Source organism: Diaporthe amygdali (assembly GCF_026229845.1).
Source record: "Diaporthe amygdali strain CAA958 chromosome Unknown NODE_46_length_305281_cov_63_574154, whole genome shotgun sequence".
Taxonomy (NCBI): domain Eukaryota; kingdom Fungi; phylum Ascomycota; class Sordariomycetes; order Diaporthales; family Diaporthaceae; genus Diaporthe; species Diaporthe amygdali.
Window position 1 is genome coordinate 106843 of NW_026517066.1, and position 26540 is coordinate 133382.

Below are 26540 nucleotides of genomic sequence, written 5' to 3' on the forward strand. Positions count from 1 at the left end.
CTCTTGACTTGAGTCGGAAGACTACATCGCGAGATAGAGACACAAACAGAAACAAATTGAGCAGAGCATTGGGACCTGATTGGTATTGAACAAAGGGAATGCAGCAGCATTTGATGATATAGATTTCATATACAGAGTTTTGTCTACACTCGTCCTCCCCTGCCGTCCCCATGGTGAAAGAAACTGGAGCGTGCACCCCGTCTCAAATCGTAACATCTCTTTCCCAGATCCTCATGAATCTAGCGCAGTCCACCATTTCAACCCAGGCTACCTGAACACTCGCAGCAGGTGTAGTTGGCCGTCGTGAGCCCCGTGACGACACCCCTTATCGGTAGGGGGCATCTGCCCGAATGAGCGCTGCGAGCTCAGGCTCCCACTTGTCTCCGTTCGCCAGCAATTTCTCTGTGAACCAGTGTCAGCAAGCGACCTCAATAACCTCGAGGGGATAAGAAAAAGAAAAGAAAAGCAAGGCCTGAATACAACTCACCCTTGTTGTATAGTAGCTCCTCGCGAGTCTCGGTCGAGTACTCAGCATTAGGGCTTTCCACAATCGCATCAACTGGGCAAGACTCCTGGCAGAAGCCGCAGTAGATACACTTGGTCATGTCGATATCATAGCGCGTCGTGCGACGGCTGCCGTCCGCCCGCTCCTCAGCCTCGATGGTGATGGCCTGCGCCGGGCAGATTGCCTCGCACAGCTTGCAGGCGATGCAGCGCTCCTCGCCCGATGGGTAGCGCCGTAGGGCGTGCTCGCCACGGAAGCGAGGGGAGATGGGTCCCTTTTCGAAGGGATAGTAGATTGTGTATCTGTGCCGAGAGAGTTAGCCACCTGCTGCCTACGTGTGCGTGTGTGTGCGTGTGTGTGCGTGTGTGTAAATATGTCGCAGGTGATGCCGTGGCTGTAGATGCCACCCGACCCCCGGCCTCCGGCAGCCTCATTGAAGCACTCTCTTGCCGGCTCTTCTTCGGCCCCCCTACTATCATATCGAATATATATCCCAATACCACCCATGATTCCAACAGAGAAACAGCTATGATGAGGTCCAACTTACGGTGGCCGGAAGAACTGCTCCAGCAGCACGTACATGCCCCGAGCCATCTCGGTCATCAGGAAGTACTTGCCCAGCTTGGTGAATGTGCCCTCGTCCTCCTCGTCCCACTTCTTGACCGGCGCCTGCCGGAAGCCCTTGGGCGGCGGGCCCAGCGGCGTCGCGTAGCCCCGTCTTGCGATGACGAGTTGTGCTGCTGCCGCCGCCGGCGCGGCGAAGCGGGATGTGGTGGCGGGGAGGATGGAGGATGTCGTGGCCGCTCGGGCGAGATGCCGGGCTGTTATTGATGTGGACAGCATCGTGGGCCTCGGAGTCGATGTCGTCTTTGTGTGTCGAGGGCAAAGGGGGGGAGGGGGTCGTCAACAGAGGCACCGAGCTGTTCTGGGGGCAGCTTGCGACTGTCGAGGCAAGGGTGGGAGCGGCAAGTCGGAAGGCCAATTGGGCAACGTCTCGGTCGGCGGAGGGAGTCGGTCGGTTGGGATCGGAGTGGAGAGGTGCCCTGGTGTAGATGGATGGTCGGTCTGGCGGCGAAATCGAGAGCCCAGCTTTCAATTGACGGAGCTTGACGTCGGGCGGTGGCACATTCTCTTCTGGGCGTGGTGCTCGAGCTGTTTTTTGCTGGGGGATTACAAACGGCCGGCCCTGGTTGGCTGGACGGCCGTAGATGTGGGTCTCCAGTCAATGACCGTTACATACAGTATCTAGCGTATTCAGTCCAAGCACACTGTACCTCACAACTTCACCGTCAACATGATTAAAGTGCCAAATAAATACATTTATTGTGATGATTTTGCATGACCGCATCATTGGAAGGTGCTGGTGATTATCCAAATAGCAATGCAGGGCTTGAGAGAACGGAAATAGACAATTCAAAACAGACTCGCTGCACATTGCTGGCGCTCGCTTATTCTATCATCGCTGCTGGCTCGCCTCCCTCTAGAAAATCATCTTCGCCTTGAGCGTAGACCATGTGTCTACCCACTCCCATCACTACTATTAGATCCAAACAGAAAGATGAGATGGGGTATTGATCCTAAACCAGAAACATCGACAATGCAAAACCTCACGACCAACTAGTCTTCTTGCTCGCCTCTCACTAGAAGCTCCTTTCCCACGCCTGCCACCAGATGCCCATATTCGCAGCAACCACAAGGTCCAGCATCTTGAGCCCCTCGTCGTGCACGAGGAGCTTGCCCAGCTTGGCCCTCTTGCCCCTGTTCCCTCCACCTGCCTTCTCCTTCCCGAGGCCCGAGAAGTCAAAGATCGGCTCCTCCTTGTCGTCGTCATCGTCGTCGTACTCGTGACCTCCCGGGCTTCTCACCAGCAGCCGCCCCAGGCCCTCCTTCATCTCCGCCACCGCACGGTCCCTGTCTTCCTTTGAGTTGAACAGGTCCGACGACGGCAGGTTGAACCTCAGCTCGCTGACCGGCACCCTGTTGCCCGTGTCGCCCATCGGCAGGGACGCGCTCATCCCCCGCGCCCGGCCCCGCCCACCGCCGCCGTTGCTCTCCGACATGGCCGCGTCGCGCAGTGCCTGGGCTGCGACGAGCGGGTTGAAGCCTTGTGACGTCGTGTTCCGGATATGTTGGCACTTAAGCGCCCGCCCGTTGCTGCTGGTCCGGAAGTCGCACCGCCCGTCCCACGGGGAGGCGAAGGTGTAGCCTTTCGGCCGGAGGCCGGCCCCGGGGCGGGCTGTTATGATCGGCTCGTCTGCTTTGGGTGTCGCTGCACCTGTGGGGTTTGTTGCTGCGGCAGCAACTGTCGCCTCAGCAGCGTGGTGATGGTGATGGTGGAGCTGGTGGTGATAGTGGTTGTGGGGGGCATCGTTGTTGACTGGGTTTGGCACCATCGAACCGAACATGGAATCGTTGGAAGTTGTCGAATTGCCACTGTCATGTCTCCGATGCCATCCTGCTCGTGGAGGCTCGAGGGGCTCGTTGCAAGCTGAGTCGGTCGCGCTGGTGTTGGTAGAGGACCGTTCGCGCCTCTTGCCACTGAAGGCCTCCTTAAGATTGGATGTCCACGTCTTACCGTAAGTCATGACAACTTGTCTCCTGAAGCCCTCCTCAGTGTCGTCCTGGTTCTTGTGCTGATCGGCCTGCGCCTGCAAGCTGGCCGCCAACTCCTTCATGTTCCTTGTCACGCCACTGCCGCTCGATCCGGGGCGTGCACTGTCCAAGCTCATCCTTGGGAGATCCGTCATCTTTGGCAGCGCTGTGGGGAAGTGGCGAAACCGTGCATATCCACTGGTCTCGATGTGCACATTGATGGCGGGGTAGCCCTTGGGATACTGGGCAATCTTGGGCGAGTCTGGGTCGTTTGGGTCTTGTGGAACTATGATGGTGCTCTGGAAGGATGACACCTTGCCAATGTTCCACTGGTGACCCGTCACAGGATCTCTGCGGATGATGGACAGGGAGAACGGTGTGAACGGCTTCTGTTTTGACTGAGGTGACGGAGAGCGAGATGGTGTGTACGGTGACTGAAAGCCCGGGCTGCGGACAGCTGGGCTCTGCGTCTCGCGAATCTCGTCAAAGGTCTGGGGCGGCAGGGAGTCAAGTCGCAGTGGCCCAGGTTCCGGTCTTGGTGGAAGATTCGGCCGCGCCGTGTCGGGTGTCGGGGGTGTCGATGGCTTCAATACACCTGCAGGTTGGGTGGCCTCGTACGGAGGGGGTTCTCTGCCGGGCGAGGGGGGACCGATAGATAATGGGCGGGGTCCCAGGGGCTTCCTTTGTACCGAGCCTTGAGGCTGACCCGTAGATACCTTGGCTGGCGCAGGTTGGGCTGGGACAGGTTGAGCAGGCACCTGGCCGCCAACATGAGAGGGGTCGACAGCGCCAGCAGCTTCTCCGCCGAGGAGCACGTTCTCCTTGTCATTCGAGGACAGGCCCAATGGTGGGTACTTGAGTTGCTCATGCTCAGTAGGAGTGGCAACGTCTGGCAATGGTCTCAGAGTGGCATCTGAGCGGGAGTCCTGCAGGTGAGGGACTCTGGCGGTGGATGGAAGAGGTTTCCTGGCGATTTTCTGGGTCCTGGTGGACTCCATACTAGGCCTCGACGGGTCATTCTCGACGGCGGCGGCGCCTTTCGGAGCCAGAATGTCATCGCCAGCGGTATCCAGGTGAATGTAGTAGAACGAGTTGGCGACATCATCACCGCCGACATTCTTCCTCTGCGGCTTGAAAGTCGACAGTATTATGTCTACGAGTGACGTCAGATATGCTATTCCCGCCTTTGGGTAAGGGAGAGGTAGTGCTTACCGCGACATCCGGGGACTCTGGAGATGTAGAGAGTGAGAGTCTCATGGCGCTCTGTGGGGTTGATGGGATATTGAGGCGGATGAGCGGCGATTTGGTTGAGCGCGGAGAGGGACCTGGCCTCGACGTTGGCCATGGTTTCTGTGCCAGGAAAGGGGGGAGAAGAGAGAGTAAATGTTGCACGCTTGGAAATGGCGAGGATGATGATGATGGAAGAATGAATGAGTGATAGGTAGGATGATCTCTATGTCAAATGCAAAGCGGCTCCAGAGGTCCCACGATGGTATATTAGGTAAGGCTGACAGCAAACAGCAGCAGCAGCAGCGACATTCAACATCGACATGAACATGCAGCACGTGAATGTCTGAGTACTGTATCTGTCAAGGTTGCACTGCTGCATGCAAGTAAGTAAGGTGTGTGGGTATTTAGGTGGATAGATGATAGACAGGTGGGCTGGGTCAGGAACTCCTGTGGTTGGGAATTCGAATCGAATCGTGGGCGTCGTCGAGTCGAGGAGTGGATGGGTACGGTGTAAATGTCGAGTCAAAAATCGTCAACAAACCAACCCAAAACCCAAACCAAAGTCGAGTCACCTCAGCCCAGCTCAACTGATGGTCCAAACTTGGTGGTACAGTGTCCAATCCCAGTCCAGTCAGTGGTTCTGTCCGTCTGGTCTTTTGTGTCTGAGGTCTCCAACAACGTGGTTTGACGTCGTACGCCGCGGGTCGGTGGGAGTGGGCCGTTGGGGGGGACTGTACAGGCCGACAGGTGGTCTCGGGGGGCGACTGGGCGCTAAAAAGGGTGGGTGTGTGTGACGAGGCGAGCGTAACTGGCGTAATAAGGCCCGCTGTGGCTGCCGGCAGATCCCTAAGCTTGGGAAGCAAGGGGTGGGGGGAGCAGGGTGTCAGGCTGTCAGGGGGAGCCACTGAAAACTGGACCCCACAGGCGGCCTTTCTGCAGGGAGGGTGCTGGGCAGCTGTCTGTATGTCTCTCTGGCTGGGCTGAACTGAGTGACACAGAAAAGATACCTGATCAGAAGAGAGGGATGAAGATGCTGAGTAACCTTGCCCGTCTTATAGTCTGTTGTGAACTGTGTATAATCACTTGATTGATGTCTTGATCACTGAGGTGGCAGGCGAAGGAGAAGAGTCCAAGGCAGAAAACAGCAGGGCAGAGAGCAGAGCACATGGACGGTACAGTCGTCGTCAGCATCAAGAGGCCAAGACAGTCATAGGATCTTGGTCGAGGGGGGCGTGTATGTCTGTCTGTCTATCTTGGTCATCTACTGCGCTGCGTGTACATGCAATAGACTACGTGGTTGAGGCTGTGCTGGCCAAGCAGAGCAAGCTGATGGCAATAATGATGATAACAATCATACTGATAAGAAGGAAAACGAGGATGGCTGATGATGAACTGTCGTCTCCCCTTGTAGACCTTACGGCAACTAGTCTACTGTTACTGTGTGGTCGTCTACCATGGAATCCAACACTCTCTGCGCTGGCACTTTGCACTGCTTCTTCTCCTTCGTCTCTGCCCCCCCCCTCCCTGTCCCTGTCCCTGTTCTTGTCCTGGGTCGTCTCCTCGGCTGGCGCCAGCCACCCGCCAGCTCTGCACCACTTTGGCGTCTGGACCCTGAAACTTCATGCATGTCCATGCGACCACTTCAGCCCTCGCAGATTCCCGTCTGCGCCCTCGTCATGCCATTAAACACGGTTGGAGCCGTCAAAAGCTTGTGAAATCCTCTAACGAGTCAAGCAGACTACCAAGCAGACTACCTAGGCGTCGGTGATGCTGTGCGACTTTATTCATATACGTACAGACTACCTACACACTTGGATGTCATAAAACATCGACAACCTCGCTGGCACAGCATCGTATAGGCACTGCATGACTTCACAGCACATCGGATCACATCACTTCGTATCACATCGCGCGGCATCGCACCATAGCACAGCTTGTATTGTCTCGTCCTCGTCGTCAACAGCCATGGCACCCGCTGCTCTGCCTCTCTTCTGCTATGCTTCTCGCATCTCGGCATGCTTTAAATAGACGCCTACGCCACACTTCGACTTTGACTTTGACCGCACGGGCTCCCAAGGCCCCCTCGGCGCCCCAGCCCCTGCTGGGTCCTGGCCCCGGACCGCAATGTCCTGGGGCCGTTCTGTCGTCCTGTGTTCCTGTCGGCTCTGGCTTGGCCGTTGTGTCCTTCCCGCCACCAATCCGCCGCGCCGCCCGTCTCCAGAACTCAGCAGCTCGATTTAAGCTTTTAGTGACTGAGGTGACATCAAGCGGGGCCTTGAACCTGGTCGCATCTGCCCGTGACAGCGCGTCTCGCGCGTCTTGAGAAGCGCCTCAACCTTCAGCTTTCAGCCTTCGACAACCTGCTAACATGATCGGTGTGCTTGCGCGGAATTCGATACCTTTCTGCCCTCCCCATCGTAACTACCTTGTCTTGCCTCGTCACGACAATTGGTTGCTGAATCAAGTGAACATCCAGGTTGGCGTTGTTCAACGTTGTGCTGTTACCCGATCCCCCCGCGCGCCCCGGGTCAGACACTCACCCACCGCGGCATCACCGATCAACCCCTGTCTAAAAATGCTTCAGCCTGTATCTAAAAATGTCCCTTCGAATGCTCTCTGGTCCATGAATATCAAAGCATCACGTTGGTATGAGATTTATCAAGCGGTCAGAGACTCAAATAGTCCAAGTCATCTCTTCACATGCGCGCGCTGTCGTGATCCGGTTGTCAAGGGAGGACCACAGCCCCGGGACAACACCACTAACCGACGGCCACTGATCATCGTACAATGCTCAAGAGGTCTGCGGATGAAGGCTGTCCAAGATGATTCTCGGAGAAAATAAGAGGGTAATTCGGCGTCGCACAATGTTTACTTCCTCAGGATTCGAATAAATGCTTGCCTCATATCTTAGCTGTACGCGTACGCGCACAAAACCTGCTTGTGGACAGAGCAAAGAGAGTCACTGCCCCGTCTTTTCAACGTGATTAGTGTATGGCTGAATGGAGCGCAGACTTCAATTTCAAAATCAAATACTGTCTTACGAGGGCCATAAAATGCCGGAATGCCGCTGCAAGTCGTATAGACGGCTCACATTTTGATACAGTGGAATGTTTCCGCCACACCACGACCTATAATGACCTATATTCTATCGTAGGTGGCGCAGAGCCATCGACTGCCACCAATAATTGCACATGTCTTCGAGCGAAAAAAAAAAAACAAATTTGCATGCCAAATAGACCCAAGGAAAGACACCGGTCGCGTCCTGTGCAACTTCCAATGTAAAAGAGCACTACTTTCTATGATCAACTGAAAGCCCATGTGAATGCTGGAAAAGCTGTGGTAAATATGTTCAACATATGTTTCTTCGTTAATGTTCTTTGGGCCAAGCATTAAGGGTCAACATGTTCCTTGCCAGTCTCTGTCTCTTCGCGGTCCTCACCAATGCGTCCCCTCCTAACGTTCGCCGTAGAGGATGCGTCAAGCCACCATCCGTCTCGATCGGGCAGTCCACAAGAGATATCGGCTGGCCTACAGTCCAAGTTTCGCCTGTTCCTACCTCATCGTCTAGCCCTGCGGACAGGACTTCGAGCGTTAGTTTGAATGCCATCGCATCAAAGTCCGACTTCTCCCTGACTTCTACGAGTGCATCGTCCGCTGCTCCAAGGTAAATATCTCTTCGCCATTATATAATCTTTTGCTGCACTTTGTGTAAACTAGTGTCTAAGTAATGTATCCTCAGCACGGTCACAACAACCGTCCCAGAGCCCTTCCTCTTGCAAATTCAAATCAGCGACCCGCAGTCCTCGCCCCGTCGCAAGAGACGAGTGAATTCAGAAGTTTACCTAGAGGACGGATCCTCCAGTAGCCCCCGCTGTGAACAAGGGGCCCAATTTCGACTCATAGACGGCCGGCTTTTTAGAAATGGACTCGTCATCTCAGTTTCGGAACCCATAATGCCTCAGCCTCTACTTAGGGCTGGTGGGCCTGGGCCTATTTCTACCACGTTGTACTTCGCGGACGCCGTACTTTTGTGGAGTAATTTGCGGTTCCCAAGAAACACAGCGTCTTTTTGCCTTTTGGACAACACGATGTATATTTACTTTGATGTCGCCCCTGCAGGGTGCATTAATGTGACGCTGTCTTTTACTTCATGTAGGTTTTCCCTTGGTTGCCAAGCTCATATTTGCTCACAATTAATACCTACATCACTTTCAATCATTGAGAAACTTCTGGAAATACTCGCTTCCTAATATTCTGCTTGACATTAAAAGCTATTTCACGATTGCGTCTGATCATGTCATATATAGTATCCGATTGCCCTGGGCTGCAAAATCCGCCTTCCATCACGTCCAATATGTTGTCCACCTTGAACGCCCAGTCGTCACCTGCTTCTGTATTCTCTTCAGGGCTAGAAAGCAGTGTAGATGCCATCTTGAGTAGTGCTTCAAAGGTGCTCAATACTTCTACGTTGTCGCTGAGCGCCACTCAAAGAACTCCAAAAACCTCTCTTCAAGTTGGCAGCACCACAAGAAGCTATTCGGTCGGTGTCAACTCCACCCATAGTCGGGCCATAGTTAGCTCATCATCCCGGTTACCTCCCTCTACGATAAAGCAGTCTAGTAGTACGCAGTCTGTCCTACCCTCGCGAGGCTCAGTCAGCTTTGGCTCGGCTACACTTAGCGCTTCGTCGCAATTATCCTTCTCTGCGATTAGCCGGTCCACGGAACATCCTTCCGGCTCCAACTCAGCCATAATTGCTTCATCGTTCGAGTCAACCTTCACCACTGTTAGCAATACCAGCAGTCTTCCATCTAGTCTGCCATCGCAAGCAACTACCATAACTGCTTCATCATTCAAGTCAATCTTCACGACTATTAGCAATGGCGGCAGTCTTCCCTGCAATCTACCATCGCAAGCAACTATCAGCTTCAGTCCAGCCATAGTTGGCTCGTCGTCGCAATCACCCTCAATTTCAACCAGCAAATCCACCCAAGATTATTCTAGCTTTAGCTCAGCGACGGTTCGCCCGTCATCTCCATCAAGTCCGTCATCGTTCTCTCCAAAAATCCAGCCTAGCAGCCTTCGCTCCCTTTCATCGTCGCAAGACACTCTGGGCTTCAGCTCGACCACTCTTGGCTCATTGGAGGTGGACCCTTCCGCATCAAGTCAGCACATCAGCCTTCACTCCGTTTTACAGTCACGGGATTCTGCCGACCTCAGTTCAGCAACACCCAGTCCAGCAACATCCAGTTCAACAAGATCCAGTCCAGCAACAACCAGCCCAGCAACAACCAGCCCAGCAACAACCAGTCCAGCAACATCCAGTCCAGCAACACGCAGCTCAACGACACCAAGTCCAGCAACGCCTAGTCCAGTAATACGCAGTTCAACAACATCTAGTCCAACAACATCCAGTCCAGCGACATCCATTTCAGCAAAATCCAGCTCATGGCAATCGTTCCTTTCTCCAACAAACCAGCCCAGCAGTACACAATCTTTCTTACCCTCGCCTAACCCTATCAGCTTCAGCTCGATAACTTCATACAAAACATTCACAAGCTCTCTATATTCGAACAGTAGCATGAGATCCATGACCTTCCCAAGTAGCTCGGCTGTAGATCTATTGTCCTCTACGACAAATCCGCAAACGACATCTAGAATCACTTCCAGCTGGTCAACCACGCGTTCTCCCAGTGTCACTTTCATGAACGTCACATCTATCATATCAAGGAGCACTGAAATTGTTACAAATGATAGTGGCCGTGTCTCAGTAACAGAAATCGTCTCAAAACCAAGCTACTCGGGGACAAGCTCCTCGAATACAAGTGTCTCGGAGACTAATCGGTCAGGAACAAGCATTTCCAATATGCCTCCTTCTCCAACCACCTACCTCGGAGGACTTGCATCCTACACAGGCATCTCACAATCACTTTTGGCCCCCCCAAGCAGCAGCATCATTATCAGTAGTAGCAAGAGGATTAGCAGTAGCAGTAGCATGGGTACCAGCACTACCAGCACCGCCAGCATTACAATCAGCAGCAGCGCATCGATGAGCGCAACGCCTACTGCGACACATATATGTGCTGGTTTCCACGGATATGATAGGGATGGGTTGAACATAGGTTAGTGCTTTAGTTCTTGAGAAGCCATACCACACATTGGGCGCTAATTATTGCTATGAAAAGCATATTACCCAGCAACAAACTACAGTCGCTGTCTCTTGCTTTGCGATTCCAATACAAACTGCTTGAGTTTCGGTATTGATACCACTTCGGCTTGCATTCTCTATGATTATGTCATTGAGGGCAATATGGTAGCCGTCCCATCATCAGGCAACACTTTCTACAATAAGGGTGGTGTCTGTCCGCAGACTTCTAGCGGCTCGCCTACATCTTCAAGCACGTCGAGCACGTCAAAGCCGTCAAGTTTCCCAATCAACTCGATCACGTTCCCCGCGTCAATTGGCACCGCCACGCTCATAGCCGTCCCTGCGGAACCAGAGAGCAACGTAAACTTCGGATTTGAAGCCGACTCGATCGGATCCATTGGATACACAAACCGCACAACCGGAGACTATATCGGGTTTTACTCCACCAGTATTCCGGCTGGTGTACAGTTTTGCGACACTGTCGGATATCTCTACCATGGGCGATCCGGGCTCTGCGTGACTGCCATTGTGCCAGCATCGCCAAATTCAGTCAAATATACTGGCGGCGCGGTGCAGCTGCAGTCATGTGATGTCACTGGCTCGACGCCTCCTGAGTCGCAAGCGTTCTGTGGTGTTCACGATCAAACCTACGGGGGTTGCAACATGTTTGTGCAGTTCAAGGGCGACATAATCACGGATGTGCCGTATGGATCTAGCGATGCTGATGGACCAGAGAGCCTTAGTTTTCCTGATGGGTACAGCTGGGCTTACGGTTGTTAGCTAATGTGGAGTCTTTGTGCATCTCAACTGTATCTCATTCTGATGTAATGTTTCAGTTTCATCTTTCTGGTGAAAATAAAGCTGGTTTTTGTCTTTGTGATTCTGGAAGTAATCGTGAGTTTGATCATGCTTTGGAGCTGCAGGTAGATTTAGTTGGCATGATAGAGCCTGTCTTGCATATCCAGATATCCGAGGGCCGGATTCGGTTGCGTTAATCGGTTGCGTATTCGTTGTGAGCCACATGTCACGATTATAATCTTTTCGGTGAGATGTTCAGTCCGAATCGTTGGTTTTGATGGTGGTGGTGCCTGATGTGAGCGCATGCCTTGTCAATGCATGTACCTTCTTTGCAAGCGCCCGAAATACATCACGCACAGACTTCACTATGTGCGGCCGAACTTTGCTAGCTAACAAACAACCACGGATGCAAAGGCATAGACGTCCAGAATTAAAGTCTGCCAAGAATCGTCCACAATATCAACCTTTACACGTATAACAGTCATCGGCGGGCATTCACTGAGCGAGTGTCCGAAGACAAAATGCCTCGTGCAACCTTGGGGTCGACGACGCCGGGAAACTCGGATGTCGGGGGAACTTTGCTGATCTTTTACCGAACCCAGTTTCTGTGCAGCTTGTATGACGATCGATCCAGAGCCTTATAGACATCAGATGGAACTCGCCCCGGCGGACCTTTCCCCGACACTGGCTTTCATGGCATGAAGTGAGATACATTGCAAGGCGCGCTGCTCGCTCTCGTCCCGGGAATCCAGGAACGAATTCGAACGGAGTGCATGTACGTTTGCTCCAAGACATCGACGAGAAGTTTGTACAGCCGTCCACTTCCTGGTATTCTCTATTCTATTGGGTACTGTATGGCATAATTGCTCTCCTTGGCCAAGCTGCGCGCTCTTGGTCTGCTACTATCCGGCGTTGCCAGGACAAGAATGTTGGGCAAATATCTGCGCCTGATTCGGATTCAAGCAGGTGAAAGAGTCCGTGGGAAGGATAAATATAAATTGAACGTCACTTCCTCATTCACGATCTAGCTATGGGAACTCAAACCATCCTACAATACCAACGAGATACTACTCTGTTGTCAAAGACTCTTCTTATCCACATATAATCAAAACCTTGAAATAATCGAGCATCCACAAACAAATTCCCGCAAAATGCAATTCTTCTCGACCATCTCCTTGGCCCTCGCCCTCATGTCAGGGACAGCACAATCACTTGCTGTGGAACCCTTCGGCAGTGCCATCGAGTCACGTCAACAGTGGGGTCAGTGTAAGGCTGACGGTGACTGCGGCAGCGGTTTCCAGTGCTGCACTACTCGATGCATCTTTGGGTCCTGTCCGGGATCTCGGGACGGGACATGTGATAGGAATAGCGAATGTGCTAACGGGGGTGTTTGCCGCAACGGAGCTTGCACTGGCAATGGCAACAAAGGAGGTGGCGGCAAGGGAGGCGGAAAGGGCTGCCCAGGTAATGGCCACGATGATGACGACTAAGTTTGGAGCACATGCGATTCACATTTACCACAAGGTACGGGGGCTATTTTCAAAGCTATAATGCGCAGTTTGGGGCCCGGGAAGGGGAAGGGGTTGGATAGGTGGAGTTGTCCACAAATTGTTCGTTGGAGCTTTATTTGAATTGTGACTTATGCCCACGTGTAAATTGCACACAGCCTTTTGGGGTATGTCCTCGTACTGGAAACGTCGGGAGTTTTTGAGCGGCCACCGGGGCGAGTAATCACCTTTTATCCAGAGCATGGAAAATGGCAGACTAGATAGGACTGACACTTGAACATGCAATGTACGTCTAGGTGGTCTCTTCGAGTGTCGGCCCGCTGCTTTCTGCGGTGGAATTGCCCATGTAAATAATCAGTGGCCAGTGGTATTCAATCGCCATTACAAAGCTTGACTAAGTGTGTCGTGTCCGTGTCACTGAATACAATTGATGTCCAACTTCTCTACCGTGTTGTCTCCACGTCCGCTTTCGCAAGAAATCTCAGAGCGACAGTTCTCAGGGACCCTTGAGCCCCATGGGCCAGCATTTGCTCGTACAGCCCCTGGATTCTCGGGTCTCGGTAGCAATTCACCCCCTTAGCCATGTCAATATATGACAGCAGCTCGGCCTTGCTCTGCAAGCCCTGGAGGTACCGAAAGTCACGTTTTCCATATAGTTGTTCGTAGGCCATCAGTTGTTCGTCAACTATTCCCTCTATGAGCTTGAAGAACCACATGCCATCCATTTCGCCCTTGTCTCCAACACGCAGCCAAGTGGCAAGTGATCTTGAGCCGATCGCTGAGAAGGAACTGGCGAATGCCAGTTCAGCCCATGCTTGGCAAGTCACTTTCCACGCCCTGATTGCCACCTCACTCAGATCATTGTGCGGGACATAGGCTAGGCTTTGCATGAGATGCGGTAGCGGATGAGAACTTGGTAGGCCTAGGGGGCCAGAAAATCCCAGAGACGCCGCGTACTTGAGGAGAGATGTGAGGAGCACCTTGAACTGCGCAGAATCAGGACCGGCAGCTTCAGGATAACGATTCAGTTGTACGATCAACATGAAAATGTTGCAGATGAGGGTACTGGGATGAGATTGAAACATAGCGGCGATCTCCTCAGGCGCTCTACGCATCTGGACAAGAGCCTGGCTCAGGTTCTTTTGTTTCATGGCGTCGTTGATCCCGGTTGTAAAATTAAACCATCGACCGGTGCTCGGCTGGTCAAGAGTGAGGATACTGAGCGCTTCGGTCAGGTTGTTGATCTCCCCTTCGTGCCGACCAAAGACGTAGGTGCGAGTATAGGAGAACACTGCCTCGGTGATGTGATGAGAATCTGGCGGCCGAATCGCTTCAGCAAGCGGCACCATTGCATAAACTTTCTTGCGCCGGAGGTGTCTCTCAAGTCGGTAGCTATCGACGACCTGTCCATTAGCTAGACGGACTCGTGTCCCTGGCCTGACAGAGTCCTCCTGGGGTGTATCCTTCACCCCTTTTGGGTCAAGGCCCGGGGTGAGTCTGATGTTCTTCCGCCAGCCCCAGGCTATGAATCGCGTTTTAAACATCTTTGTTCTGCAAATGTGTATTAGTAAACTGCGCCTTGAGCGTTACCAGGTTTGTTGGGGGATAGACCGACGAGGCGCTGAATCTGTGCTCTGTCTTCATATACTCCATCACTTCGGAAAGCGTCTTCTTCTCATCCATGTATAATCTCCTCAACAAAGGCTTATATCGGATCCAGTCGTCATTTTGTACTGACGCGCGGCTGTGGCGGCTCGCAATTCCCGAGGCGGCTAACTGATGTCCTACCATCGGCATGCTCATGGGAGCCACGGCGGTCTCCTGGAGCGTGGATGCTGAGCATATTGCCTTGCATTGTGTTTCCTGAACTCCACTAGTTGACGCCATTGAGATGCGGTGTTGCACTCTCTTGAGATCTTTGTGAGGTTGTGCTCCGACGCATAAGTATATTTGACGCCTCAGAATGGTTGGACGTTGTCGCCTGAATCCTTCGGGCTCCTTGGCGAGAGCAGACAAATGCAAGTAAGAAGCGTTATGCATTCTGCCGGCACCAGATTATGTAAGTTTGCAGTCCCAATACCCGCGATGTGACCCTGGAGCGGAGGGTACCGTTTAGCTCAAACCACGAGTCGCGTGGCTGTCTTCAGAACAGCCTACAGAATTGTGTTGCAAGGCTCAACCTCGACTTCCATTCAGGGCATCCAACTCAGCGGCAGGCTGGATTTCGGCGCCTATATTGGCACCTATATTGTCTTCTTAAACAAATGTGTCTAGGTACCAAGTAAAGTCTCTTAGGGTATTGGCGCCCTATGTTTGCCCCGTCCCCCGTCTTTTGTCGTTCTCAACATGATCATAACGCCTATGGAATCATTCCCTTCAGACCAAACGATCACCCATCGAGGTTGGTTTCATCCCGGAGTCCACGGCTTGCATGCCGAGGAACGACAGACCTTGGGGCCAATGCATTGAAGATATCGAAATGTGCTGTCCAACCAAATATAGTAAATGGAAGAGATGATTGAAATAAGCAGGCTGAAGGCACGAATGATGCTAAACGACTGCGGATATAATCAGGGAGAATTCGTTGTGTGGGTAAGACGTGGACAGCACACAGAAGCAAAACGATCACGCCCGTGCTTCAGTTGCGGGCGCCTGCTGGGACGAATTAGGCAATCAGACCGAGCCGACAATATGGTTCAGGGGCACAGCTTAAGCTGAGTTCGGAAGCTGCTGAGGGACCCCGAGGCTGGGCAAAAAGGTTCGCGGAGTTTAAACTTGTTTAAGCTTACAGAGCAACGATGCTACGATGAGAGTTGCAAGGAAAACAATGCAGCATTGTAGATAATGTGCCATTCCGGCGTGAGCTACTATGAGAGTGACTCTCTCCGCTCCAAGATGTGAGATATTACTTGCTTCCAGGTAGCCATTGCCAGGTTTGTTTTACACAACTGGAAGGTGACCATGAGTCAATCCAGTCTGCCGATCGTTTACCACTGTTGGATATTCCATGAACCAGGAAATGAGTGTCTGGCTCCGCTCGTTTAAGGTCTACGGAGCCGAGTCCCCTATTCTCTTGGGATCCTGGGAAGTCCGACTTAGCTCATCGCAAAGCAGGGAACTGTCATGCCGCAGTCACCAGCTCCTCTCTTGCAGGGCTTTTCATGCATATTGATGGGGGCTACAAGTCAAGTTTCGTGGCAATGGCCAAACGTCAGACCTACTTGAACCATGAACCGCTCGATGCGATCATTGCCTATCACCTTTTGCAAACACTATTACGACGCTCAGAGTTCGCATTGGGTCAATATTTTAGAATTCATCTTTCCTTTCGCAAGTGGAACAACAGACTTGTTTTGACTGCTCGAGCCAAGGAACAACTTAGATGCGGCCCCGCGGACCATCGCGCCCGTCGGCAGCTAACCCTTGAAGGCTTGGCAAGTGGAGTGCAACACGGGAAAGGGGCAAGGGGCACGGAGGACAAGACGGAACAGGTGAGTGAATGTTCCTTTCGCTATATATATTGTAAGTGCTCTTCCGCTATATCGTTCACACGCACTTGATGCCCATCCTCAACCACCCTTTTAAATCACATCCGTTTTCCCTCCTTTCCCGTACCAATATCAGGCATCAAGACTTTACGAAGTTCAGACAAAATGAAGGTCACCGGCACCCTTGTTCTTCTCAGGTACAGTGCATCCATGCTCAGCACCCTAGAGACCACATCTAATGTCTATTACCAGCGCCTTTTTTGGCATTTCCAGCGCAGCTCTCTGCTCTTGTGACGGCAGTAACACCGATTCAGCCACATGTTGCGCTGACTTCTCTGGCTGGAGTAAGTTCGACCTGGTCCTCACTATAACCTGATCGTGGAGTTGTAAGATGTTGACATCTTGTGATAGCTGGATACGAATGCGAGACAGATCAGACCACCTACGCCATCTGCTGCTCAGGCCTTGACCGCACGACTTCGTGCCGATAAATATACCGCGGACGCCATGATCAAATAGACAGGTTATTGAATATAACCAACCGCCTTCAATCCTCTCATGGCCCAATTTTGACTACTTCTGTGACGAGTGATTATTCTCAAGACAGTAAAAGGCACTTAGTGTTTTCTTTCAACCCAATGGGTTGCGAGAGCTTCTGGAGTGTAATAATTTCTGTAAGGATACCTGGAGATTCTTGACTGGAAGGCATACAAGGGCTTGAGGCACAGAGGCATGTGCAACACTACAGCAGTATGCCTTACGATTTACTCTGAAGACGAGGGGATCATCAGTGGGTCAGGGTCTGGTGTTCTCTTGAGCAATACAGGAATCATTAGACCGCATGTGTTGATGACTTCAATCTATTTCGAATCTTCAAACCTCCGCGGATGAGATCGTGCCACATTGCCTCTTTACTATCAATATCTATACACAACCGCCTGACTAAGCTTAAAGGTTCTATGTACCCTAAGAGGTCGCATACCACCAGATATGGTCGGTCCAATTATTCTGTCTAAGCTCAATCATGCTCCGCTTGCCTACTCGTGGACAATACGGAACAGCACTCGACACATTTGTTTCACGCTTGATTACGGAATTGTTGCTCCGAAAAAGAGGTCAATTTGTTCTTGTAGTAGCGATAAATTAACATATAATCCCTACGAAAGCTATATCTCAGTTACATTTGCTCACAGAACCACAGTCTTAAACAAGCCCAGATCCCGAAAGCTTTTCAGCTCACGGATGTTCATTACCAAAACGGTATGGGTAGAAAAGCCAGGTAGGTAGAGCATCTGGGTAAGTGCTCTCTCACAGGTCTTGGTAAATGATCCGATTGAGTACTCACTGAATTATGACTGCTTCGATATTTCGACGGGTTTAATATGCCGGAGACCGTGATTTCCATGACTTTGCAACTCACGGGTCCTGCGGGCCATGTACTAATTCAATCGTACCGAGAGAGCCACGATGGTTAACGTCACCTATAGACGCCCCTTCAATTTGCAGCTCGATCTCCAACCGTCGATCTTGCTTCCAGCAGGGCCTTTGTTGCTAGGGGGTTATGTCAGGGGTGCTTTGTTTCGGTAAAGTTCCGACTTGCACCCCGTCGAAGGTTGATTTCGAGGGCACGATATATTCATTGAGAATCTCCTGAGTAGTTAGATGTAATACTGAAGGGCATGGCAAGGGTCCCTGGCCCTTCGATTATAAGGCGCGGGTCTATTCCTGGATGTCGTCGTTATATGTAGGGCAATACGAGACATGGAAGCTCATCACGTTATGGACGATTTCTACCTGCAAATACCGATCACAGATATGCATAGTCTTATTCTATAAGATTTGAATCAATATTGATTTGCATGATAAGGCATGCCGGAAGAAGGTCAATGGGCGAACCACCTCGGCACAGATCATTTGACCAAATCTGCCAACTAGGGTCCTATGGATAGGTTCAACTGGCCGGAATAACACTTCCTTACAAGAGCATTTAAAAATGGTCAATTGCTATCAGTGGCTAAGCGGCTTGGTCCTCGGGATGTCAAGATAAGCCTTTGTTCTCTCCAGTACTATGAGCATTGTGTGACCCGGCCCTACGTGGGTTCAATAACATTGTGCGCGCGCTTATTTCACTCTCTATGTGCTATCGCATTGTTTATGTATTTCTGTTTTGCCAGCGGATCTTTTGATTTTCGTTTAGACAAAAGCATTGTCGTCAAATAGACCTTCACTTCCACTTCGATGGCCGAGTATAAAAAGGCCTGTCCTTCTCAACTTCCATCTTTCTAATCTCCCTCTCTCCTCACCGGCCTCCGGAAAGGAATAACAGCTCTCAGAAGTGCACATCAGGTTTAACTTGATCGACAAAAACATCGCTTGCCTTCGATAGCTGTAAAGTTCTCATCTTCTACCATCTATCACCCGCTTCCGTCTACGAACATGCCTCTTCTGTCCGGCGATCTCTCGATGGAACAGAAGCTGAACCTTTTGACGCTTCGTGTCAATGTTGTTCTTGCTTTTGTTGTGATCATGGCTGTCACGCATTGGCTCCTGGGAGTCTTGCTATTTACGCTATGGTGGGAGCAGTCCTCTCGTCGAACGCCAGATCTTGAACGCGGTCTGGAACTTCAAAACATCTCACGTGAAGTTCCTAGATCGAGCCACCCTCCAGGCCGTTCGACGGCACCTCCAGTCGCGGCGTCGCCGTCGGAGTCCCGTGGACGACCCGTTGCGGCATATTCTCATGGTGGGGAGAACGAAGATTACTACAACATCGAGATCTCTCCTGAACCCCGTGCGGTCCGAGACCATGCGCATATGCAACATGAGAGCATAAGGTCGCCACCCGCAGTTGTTCGGCAACAAACGTACGGCGCAGATTACTCGACCCAGCCTCGTGAGAACCGCTTTCACGGAGATTTCAACAGGACCAATACCAATGACGCAAACTACGGAAAAAGAGGCAACCGGTTTGCTCACGGTACGTAGGTGCACCTGTGAGAGAAGAGGTGACACAGGACTTGAAGCAAGGTTGAGAAGTCCGCGAGCCGCGACGTTTCGCCCTGCTACAACAGTTTCCTGTTCATTCTGTGTCTGAGTACTGACCAGCCCGTAAGCGCAATTTAGTCCCTTCCGTAGAACTTTACCGAATTGGAATATTTCATTATTCCAAGCAGATATTCTCTCAATCAGTCTTACATCTCTACAATGTGACTTGTCATATAGAAATTGGCCAAAAAGGTTTTCGCCTTGTGTGATATTGTGAATGACAGTCAGAAGGCTGTAAAGAAACTTCATAGAAATGAAGCTTCCCCTTCATACCAAAGCTGGCAACAAGAAACAATCACTTCACATGGGAAGTCAATATTGACTGTCAGATCGTAATAAGCACGTCGCGCATCAATTCAGAAAGATGCATCTCCAGTGCAGCCGTGCAGCCATCTCAAACACGATATACCGCAAACATCATCAATGGGATATTCACGTCGACTTATCGATTGTTCTGTCAATTGAGCATATGATAAATAGTTCATTGTATGCTATTGAAAGCATGAGCGCTTGTAAAGTTTAACAATGCTTTTATGCACCGATATGGGCAGGCCGACCAGCCTTTGTCGCCCGCTTTTGCGTTTCCGTCGCTACTGTTACTGGATATGCATGTAAACTTAAATTCCTAAAAAGCTGGAAATGTAATCGGCCTTGCCAAGTTGCACGCCCTTAGCTCGGAGGATGGAGTACCCAGTGACCAAATGGAAATAGAAGTTTGGCACGCCATGATTCACAACAGCGTCCTTGACTGTAGACTTCAGTGTTTTTCCGAGGGTAGGACTTCGAGAATAATCAGTTTCAAGTTCGTTCGATCCAGCTGATACATATGATGAGTGATACTCACAGGTCGATGGTGTTCTGCTCCGTCCCCGAAGCCTTGGCTGCATCGCTAGACTTCAGCAACTCAAGTGTCTTCTGGACTACTTTCCGGAGGCCCGCAACAGTCTTTTCCTCAGCCTCGAAAGGTGTCACATTCTCTCCCGTTAGGCGGCCGAGGTTGATTTGTGCGAGCTTCGCGGTGTTCTGAACCTGGAAGTGCAGTGGCAACTGGTCATCGACCAGACGAGCCTCGAAGAATGTTGCGTCGACATCGACTCCCTTTTCCTTGGCATATGCCTCAGCTTTGGAGAGAATGTGGTCGTACGCTGTCAGGCCCTTAATGAAGATGGGCACGACAAAGTCATATGTTGCATTGGCTGACATGGTGAAGATGTAAGCGCTGGAAGTCAAATGAGGGGTTGGAGGCTCGCTAGGAAAATGTCAGAGGATGGTGAATTGTGTGGTATCAGCAAAAAGAAACAGAATGAACAGCTGGAATCAGGGGCACATCAGGCTTTATATATAGTCCACAATTGTGTTTTGAATAGACGTTGAGATACTGCAACTTAGTCATCCTCAGAGACCGATCACGCCGCCTGGATGGGGCGTTGCATCTTCAGCATCATGACTAAGTCCAATGGCGAATCGCGTTTTCGCAGCCTGCATCTCAACGTTACGCAGAAGGACACCACCAACGATATCCCGATTGGTAGTGGGCTGCAGTGTGCGAGCTTGTCCGCTCGAATGGCGTCATGCGGGGCCGGCAGCACGCCCTTGGAAGCTCATCGGCCTGATGATTATTCAGACCGCAAGATCTGGCAGACACCGGATTATTGTAAGGAGGAAACTTGCAAAGGCTGCTCAATTAAGCATAGGAGTGAAGTCGAAGCTAGTTCTTGAAAATCCCCTCATCGTAACAACTCGCTACAGCCGCCCCGAATATATCGTGCCACCCAACGAGCTCACCGTGATAATTCATTGCTCCCCGAAAACGGAGATGGTCCTCGGTCTCTTCATGGCTCGCTAAATCCGTGAAAATGTAAGCCACTTGAGACTGGGCCGGATCAAGGACGCCATCTGAAGTTCGGATGCTTCCAGTCGAGGTCTTCCACTTGCTCCTTGTTTAAGCCAGACAGATCCAGCTCGGATGACTTTGCGTTCCTTCGTCTGTTGTCAAGACGCATCCAGAAAGATACCCCGATTCCAAGGAGGCACCACGTGCTAGAGGTAGCCAAATTGAGACCATTGCCAATTGGAAAGTAGGGCCCGTCAAAGGGTAAGAAAGCCCATGTTGAGATAACTCCCTGGGGGGACAAGTGTTAGCCAACATAGTATTATCTCAGCACCAAGAGGTGGCAGTGTCTACTCACTCCTAATCCACCCAATGTCACATTCGTAGCTATTGCCACACTTCGAGCCGTGTCAGTCACTACATTGCAACTGATTTGAGCATTTGTTAGGCAACCCATTGTAAAACACGTGCTCGCAACTAAGAAAGTCGCCACGTAGCGTGCATGAGGATTCAGTGTCCCAAGAAATATACCATATCCAGTCAAAATTGGAAGCGCACAGAAGGTCATGATGGCCTGCCGACTGTCGAGTTTCCACGAAAGGCCGGAAAAGGCTACCGTAAGCAGAGCACCAACGATATATGGGGGGACAGTATAGAGCTGTTGCTCGGTGACAGATGCTTCCGGATAGATAGTTGATACGATGGTTGGCAAGAAGTTCCCAAGCCCCTGAACCGTCACGGTGTTGGCGAGAAGCATGGTACCTGTGGTCAGTGTCACAGGATTGGTAATTCCATGCCACAGCTTTTTGCGGCTCATTCCATCCAATAATATTGTGCCTGGAAGCCTTTCGGAGGTGACGCGGCGGGCCACAAGTTGGCGTTCCTCATGTGTCAGCCATCTGGCAGTCTCTGGGCGGTCCGTCAGGAGAACGAGCCCCAGGATCGAAAGGCCGACGGTTATGATACCTTCGATAACAAATATCATGCGCCATCCGTGCAGCGTGCCAAGACTTGGTAGGGAGAGGATGGCTGAGGCTAAAAGCCCACCAAATGCTCCGGCCAGGGGAGCCACTGCAGTATAGAAAGTTAACTGTTATCACTGAGAAATAGGCTTGAAACGAGAAAGAGGAGAGGTTCGGACGCCATCTGCACACAGCCCATTGCAAATGCTGACGGGAAACAGAACAAAGAGGGATACAGAGAGAGAGCTGGGACAAATGGTCAAACCTGCTCCAAGAATGAGCCATCGTATCCATTTGAGTGAGTCCAAATTGTGTCTGAAAGCTGCTTACTGCCAATATAGAACGACAATCTGAACACGAGCTCTGCACGGCAGTACCATCGGGACAGGTAGTAGGCGAATCCGGGCATTATACCGCTCTCAAATACACCAATGATGAAGCGAACAGCGAAGAGTTGTCCAGCTGTGCGCACTAATCCTGTGCAGATTGAAGCAATACCAAAGGCAAAAGTACACCCGGGCAGAAACCAGCCTGGCCCAATCCATTTGCAGCAGATGAGGGCAGGGATCTGGAAAATGGTAAACGCAACCGAGAAGCATGTCAACGCGATGTTATAATCGTAGCCGTGTAAGCCGAGCTCTCGCTCAAGCCCAGCGATCCTTGCGTTGCCTTGACGCATCATCGGTCAGCTCTTGTGTAAATCTAATGAGAGACTCCGGGTGAACGCATCATACCTATATTAGCACGGTCTATGAAGCAGAACAGGTATAATATACAAACTATGGGGCAAATTGCGAGGTCAATCTTCGTTCTTAGCCGTCGTTCCGAAGTTTGGCTGGTAGCCATAGGTACTTGGCTATCGCGAGGCGAGGATGTTCCATCCTTTAGTTCAAGATCCATTGCATTCTCCATGCAAGTCGGAGTGATTTCGGAAGCGTGCAGATCCATAGCTACAGATGCTTGATGCAAAAAAATGGCAGGCGATTGAGCAGTCAGGAGAGCACGAAAGCTATAAGAAGCACGGAGTCTACAAGGTTTTTCTCAACAGGGGGTATTGCTTACAATCACCTTCTCGCCAAGTCCTATGATCAATATTGGCTGCACATCTCAAGGGAAACGACCCCCGAGGGGCTGTTCAATTGACCACTCGGGTGTCGATGGGGCATTCAAGCTTATGCAACATCCAAGCAAATTTTGCCTTCAGGTCGCACCACACCGCCTGGAGATGCGCCACTTCAGGGATGTTAAATGCACATTCCGTGTAAGCTGAAGTAAGTTCAAATCATGCTGTGGAGCCACTTACGTGTTGGCTCACCGTGATAGTGATCGGGCGGGAATTTAGTAACGGCGCCTCGAGCTAGTTCACTTGATTCACTTGAATATTTTTGATAAGAATAGATTTGTACCTAATGGTTTCTCAAATCGAGATCAATTTCGATTTGTGAAACAGAATTTCTCTTTGGCCTAGTGAAAATGCTACGAAAATTGTCTACTCATTGGTCATCTAACTCGGCCGAAAGCCAATCACTTTCCTACCAGTAGACACTTATCTGTACCGAGAATAATCTGACTTATTCTGAATCGCGGACGGCTGGTAAGACGGAGGAGGTCTTTCGACCCTGTCAACATCCTCTTCACCAATTTTGTTTGACTGCGTATGACTAGAATAAGGAGGTGGCGGCAACGATGGACCCTCGGCCTGATCAGACGAGTTGTTTCCCCGCTGCTGAGCTTGAAGCTCAATATCACGGATCTGCTGCGTGGGCCGATGACGAAAAATATATGTTCCAACCAAAACAGCCGCGACCAGAATGACAGTAACAACTACAACAGCGATCTTTCCTGGAGTCCAGCCTGGGGTTTCGGTGCTTGTCAAACCCCCGGTGGTGGAATTGTTCCCATAGGGGCAATGAACATAGTCGTGAAGTCGACAGCCGACAGACATTGCGTAAGTAAACCTACGTTGAGTGAATCGGGTGATTTGTTAAATTTTCGGCGACGAGTCCGCCCATGAATCCGAGTGAGTCATTTATTGGTAGCCTGCTATATATAGCTCAATTGAACATAAAGGAGATTCAATTCTTGTCCAGCTATAATTTGTTGGACGGCGAAGATAATAGGAATCTGTCCAGCGATGATGAATGGAACAAAGGTATTGTCAAAAGCGTACAATCTTCTTTACATCCACGTTATGCCTTTGTCACCAAGAACTGTATCCTTTGTAAAGTCTATCACTCTGTTAACCTGTTCGCCGCCAGGTGCCACTGCTTTCGCGGATAGTAGAAGCGTATTTGTGGTGAGACGCTGCATATAGACAGTCAAACGTAAGCAGGCTGCTGCTAGTCTCGGGATCCAATCGGTCTTCATTCTGTTTAGTGAAGCTTGAAACTTTTATAGAGTCATGATTCGTGTAGAACCTTGATAAAATCATCCGAGTGCACAGCAGATGTTCGGGGATAGTTAGAAAGTCTGCAGCTGCTTCTTTCTGTCCCTCTCGGACAGGCGTGCTGCCGGTTGATAGGCATCTAATCGATATATGTGTTAACAAGTAATCATGGAAAAGAGATGGTGATAGTTCAAGATTCTCTCAAACATGCCTTTGAATATAATATGGACGGTAAAACTGGAAGCCAACTCCTTCAATTTCGGCAACTCGTCTCCGTTGAGTCCCTCAGTCGGGTCATTCACCCACTCCGGGAGTTGAATTAGCTTTAATTTTGAGAAGCGGTTGTTGGAGCCGCAGTGTTGCAGAAGTGAACAGATTTGTAGCCTCAGGCTCCTATGTGCTAGGACCGAGTCTGAGGCTGGATTGCCCGTCAAGCTTTCTGGATTTGCCGCCAACGCCAAACGTTGAAGACTTGGAGGCAAGAAGTTAACAAGTCCCAACTGAGCCGTCGCGCCCATGTTCAATGTGAACTGTGTCTGCCCACCACCGTCAAAGCAGACCATATGGATTGTCAGGTCCTTCAGCACCGAGAATGAAGGGAGACGGTCTTTCAAACTTCCTGGCTCAGATTGACTGTCGGTGCTAATCTGAGCCTCATTGGGCATTAACTTGAGAGTCTCCAAAGTAGCCGCGTGCCGCGCAATAGCCAGTCCCATGGCCTCTTGAAGGAATTCACCGTTTCTAGGCGATTCTGCAGCACCACATCCCCAATGCAAGACGAGCTTCCGCACGATTCTGCACGCACTCAATAGTGCATCTAAGCCGGCCGGCCAAATCCTAATTTCTGATTCCTCAAAGATCAGTTCTTCGATCGTGGAGGTCCCGGTAGAGGGCTCATCGGCGGTGAGGATGTTTTGAAGGCTGGACACGTCTACCCGGATGCCATGAAGCCGTTTGATGTTTGGAAAGGCATCGGGACTGAATATGACGGGGATTTGCCCTAGAGACCTGAACGTTTCGGGGCTTCCACGAAGCTTTGCCTCTATCGCATACCCTCTCCGCTGCGGGTGTCGTCGGAATGACATGCCTAGAGATTGCATGTACTCCCGTGAACGGCCGGACAACAGTTCCAGACTGCTATAAAGCAATGGTATGGCCATGTCGTGGAAGGCCTTGCATGTCTTCACGATGCTAAGCAAGTGTCTGGGGCTCTCTGTCGCAACCTCAAAGAAGATCTTGACGAGGAGCTCATCGGGGAGTTCGGAAATGTATGATCTGTTCAGGCGCATGAGTTGCCGCATGTAAATGCGAGAATTGATTGATTCCTCTTGGGCCGATAGAGCGCGCTGAAGTTCTTCTGCCCAGGCTTCTGCGCTGCTCTGGATCCGGGGCCATTCGAACACGCCAGACATTATGGGTAAATAGCGTATACTTACGATGAAAGACTGCAAAGAGAAGTCGTCTAGACTTGACTTCGTCGCAAGTGGAAATCTCTTGTTATAGCAGGCACAGCGAGGTGCGCGGCACCTATGACGCATGGTGGCTTGACGTGTCTCGCACTTTTGGTCTGTTAGCACTGTTATTTCCAAGCACTGATTGCCTGTGCTTTGTTTCGCTCTGTTACTCTGACGTCTCCTCGCAATTTCTCAGCATTCCTAGATGGCATTGGCGTGTTGACACCTGATGCAGGCTTCATGACCAGAAACCTCAGCATCTTCAAGTTCATCAACGGCAAACGCGCAGTCAATTCCATGTTATCTTTGGCGTGATTTTGATGCTTTGAACAAGGCACACCCGGCATTGTGCATGGCACAAATTTTCGACCAAGGGCTTGAACATGCTGGATGTGGGCATCACGATCAAGAACAGCAAATGAACAATTCACACTCGACTTTTACTTAGACGCCGTGTAATTCTTTCTGACTTTTACCTCTAACACAGCCTGCATTTCAAAATTTACTTAATGCAGTTCCAGACCGTACTCCTCTATCTATTCAGACATTCAACCTTTCAGCCCATTTCCTAATGCACTGCCGCGCATCCCCCT

General features: G+C 51.0%; 12 protein-coding genes across 12 annotated transcripts; 6 read left to right on the forward strand and 6 right to left on the reverse strand.

The window, feature by feature from the left end:
• Window positions 1-325: 325 nt before the first annotated feature.
• J7T55_007678 (nadh-ubiquinone oxidoreductase 23 kda subunit) lies at window positions 326-1348 on the reverse strand (the record flags this gene model as incomplete). The annotated part of the gene is made up of 3 exons (XM_053134571.1): window positions 326-402; window positions 488-807; window positions 1053-1348. 3 exons carry the CDS (start codon window positions 1346-1348, stop codon window positions 326-328), a joined length of 693 nt encoding a protein of 230 aa, XP_052987652.1.
• A 797-nt stretch (window positions 1349-2145) lies between these two features.
• On the reverse strand, window positions 2146-4442 carry J7T55_007679 (uncharacterized protein; the record flags this gene model as incomplete). Its single annotated transcript, XM_053134572.1, has 2 exons — window positions 2146-4250; window positions 4310-4442. 2 exons carry the CDS (start codon window positions 4440-4442, stop codon window positions 2146-2148), a joined length of 2238 nt encoding a protein of 745 aa, XP_052987653.1.
• Window positions 4443-8681: 4239 nt separating this feature from the next.
• J7T55_007680 (uncharacterized protein) lies at window positions 8682-9697 on the forward strand (the record flags this gene model as incomplete). The annotated part of the gene is made up of 3 exons (XM_053134573.1): window positions 8682-8797; window positions 9041-9113; window positions 9404-9697. 3 exons carry the CDS (start codon window positions 8682-8684, stop codon window positions 9695-9697), a joined length of 483 nt encoding a protein of 160 aa, XP_052987654.1.
• Window positions 9698-10193: 496 nt separating this feature from the next.
• On the forward strand, window positions 10194-11255 carry J7T55_007681 (uncharacterized protein; the record flags this gene model as incomplete). The annotated part of the gene is made up of 2 exons (XM_053134574.1): window positions 10194-10449; window positions 10513-11255. The coding sequence occupies 2 exons, from the start codon at window positions 10194-10196 to the stop codon at window positions 11253-11255; spliced, it is 999 nt and encodes a 332-aa protein (XP_052987655.1).
• Window positions 11256-12424: 1169 nt separating this feature from the next.
• Window positions 12425-12763, forward strand: J7T55_007682 (uncharacterized protein; the record flags this gene model as incomplete). Its single annotated transcript, XM_053134575.1, has 1 exon — window positions 12425-12763. The coding sequence occupies one exon, from the start codon at window positions 12425-12427 to the stop codon at window positions 12761-12763; it is 339 nt and encodes a 112-aa protein (XP_052987656.1).
• Window positions 12764-13224: 461 nt separating this feature from the next.
• J7T55_007683 (uncharacterized protein) lies at window positions 13225-14668 on the reverse strand (the record flags this gene model as incomplete). Its single annotated transcript, XM_053134576.1, has 2 exons — window positions 13225-14332; window positions 14430-14668. The coding sequence occupies 2 exons, from the start codon at window positions 14666-14668 to the stop codon at window positions 13225-13227; spliced, it is 1347 nt and encodes a 448-aa protein (XP_052987657.1).
• Window positions 14669-16434: 1766 nt separating this feature from the next.
• J7T55_007684 (uncharacterized protein) lies at window positions 16435-16760 on the forward strand (the record flags this gene model as incomplete). The annotated part of the gene is made up of 3 exons (XM_053134577.1): window positions 16435-16466; window positions 16522-16613; window positions 16681-16760. The coding sequence occupies 3 exons, from the start codon at window positions 16435-16437 to the stop codon at window positions 16758-16760; spliced, it is 204 nt and encodes a 67-aa protein (XP_052987658.1).
• Window positions 16761-18705: 1945 nt separating this feature from the next.
• On the forward strand, window positions 18706-19370 carry J7T55_007685 (uncharacterized protein; the record flags this gene model as incomplete). The annotated part of the gene is made up of 2 exons (XM_053134578.1): window positions 18706-19246; window positions 19306-19370. 2 exons carry the CDS (start codon window positions 18706-18708, stop codon window positions 19368-19370), a joined length of 606 nt encoding a protein of 201 aa, XP_052987659.1.
• A 561-nt stretch (window positions 19371-19931) lies between these two features.
• Window positions 19932-20517, reverse strand: J7T55_007686 (helix-turn-helix-domain containing protein type; the record flags this gene model as incomplete). Its single annotated transcript, XM_053134579.1, has 2 exons — window positions 19932-20094; window positions 20159-20517. The coding sequence occupies 2 exons, from the start codon at window positions 20515-20517 to the stop codon at window positions 19932-19934; spliced, it is 522 nt and encodes a 173-aa protein (XP_052987660.1).
• Window positions 20518-20757: 240 nt separating this feature from the next.
• Window positions 20758-21104, forward strand: J7T55_007687 (uncharacterized protein; the record flags this gene model as incomplete). Its single annotated transcript, XM_053134581.1, has 2 exons — window positions 20758-20968; window positions 21064-21104. 2 exons carry the CDS (start codon window positions 20758-20760, stop codon window positions 21102-21104), a joined length of 252 nt encoding a protein of 83 aa, XP_052987661.1.
• A 93-nt stretch (window positions 21105-21197) lies between these two features.
• Window positions 21198-22786, reverse strand: J7T55_007688 (uncharacterized protein; the record flags this gene model as incomplete). The annotated part of the gene is made up of 4 exons (XM_053134582.1): window positions 21198-21437; window positions 21504-21562; window positions 21677-22216; window positions 22438-22786. The coding sequence occupies 4 exons, from the start codon at window positions 22784-22786 to the stop codon at window positions 21198-21200; spliced, it is 1188 nt and encodes a 395-aa protein (XP_052987662.1).
• Window positions 22787-24567: 1781 nt separating this feature from the next.
• On the reverse strand, window positions 24568-26246 carry J7T55_007689 (uncharacterized protein; the record flags this gene model as incomplete). The annotated part of the gene is made up of 4 exons (XM_053134583.1): window positions 24568-24632; window positions 24966-25872; window positions 25930-26052; window positions 26118-26246. The coding sequence occupies 4 exons, from the start codon at window positions 26244-26246 to the stop codon at window positions 24568-24570; spliced, it is 1224 nt and encodes a 407-aa protein (XP_052987663.1).
• Between the last annotated feature and the right edge of the window lie 294 nt (window positions 26247-26540).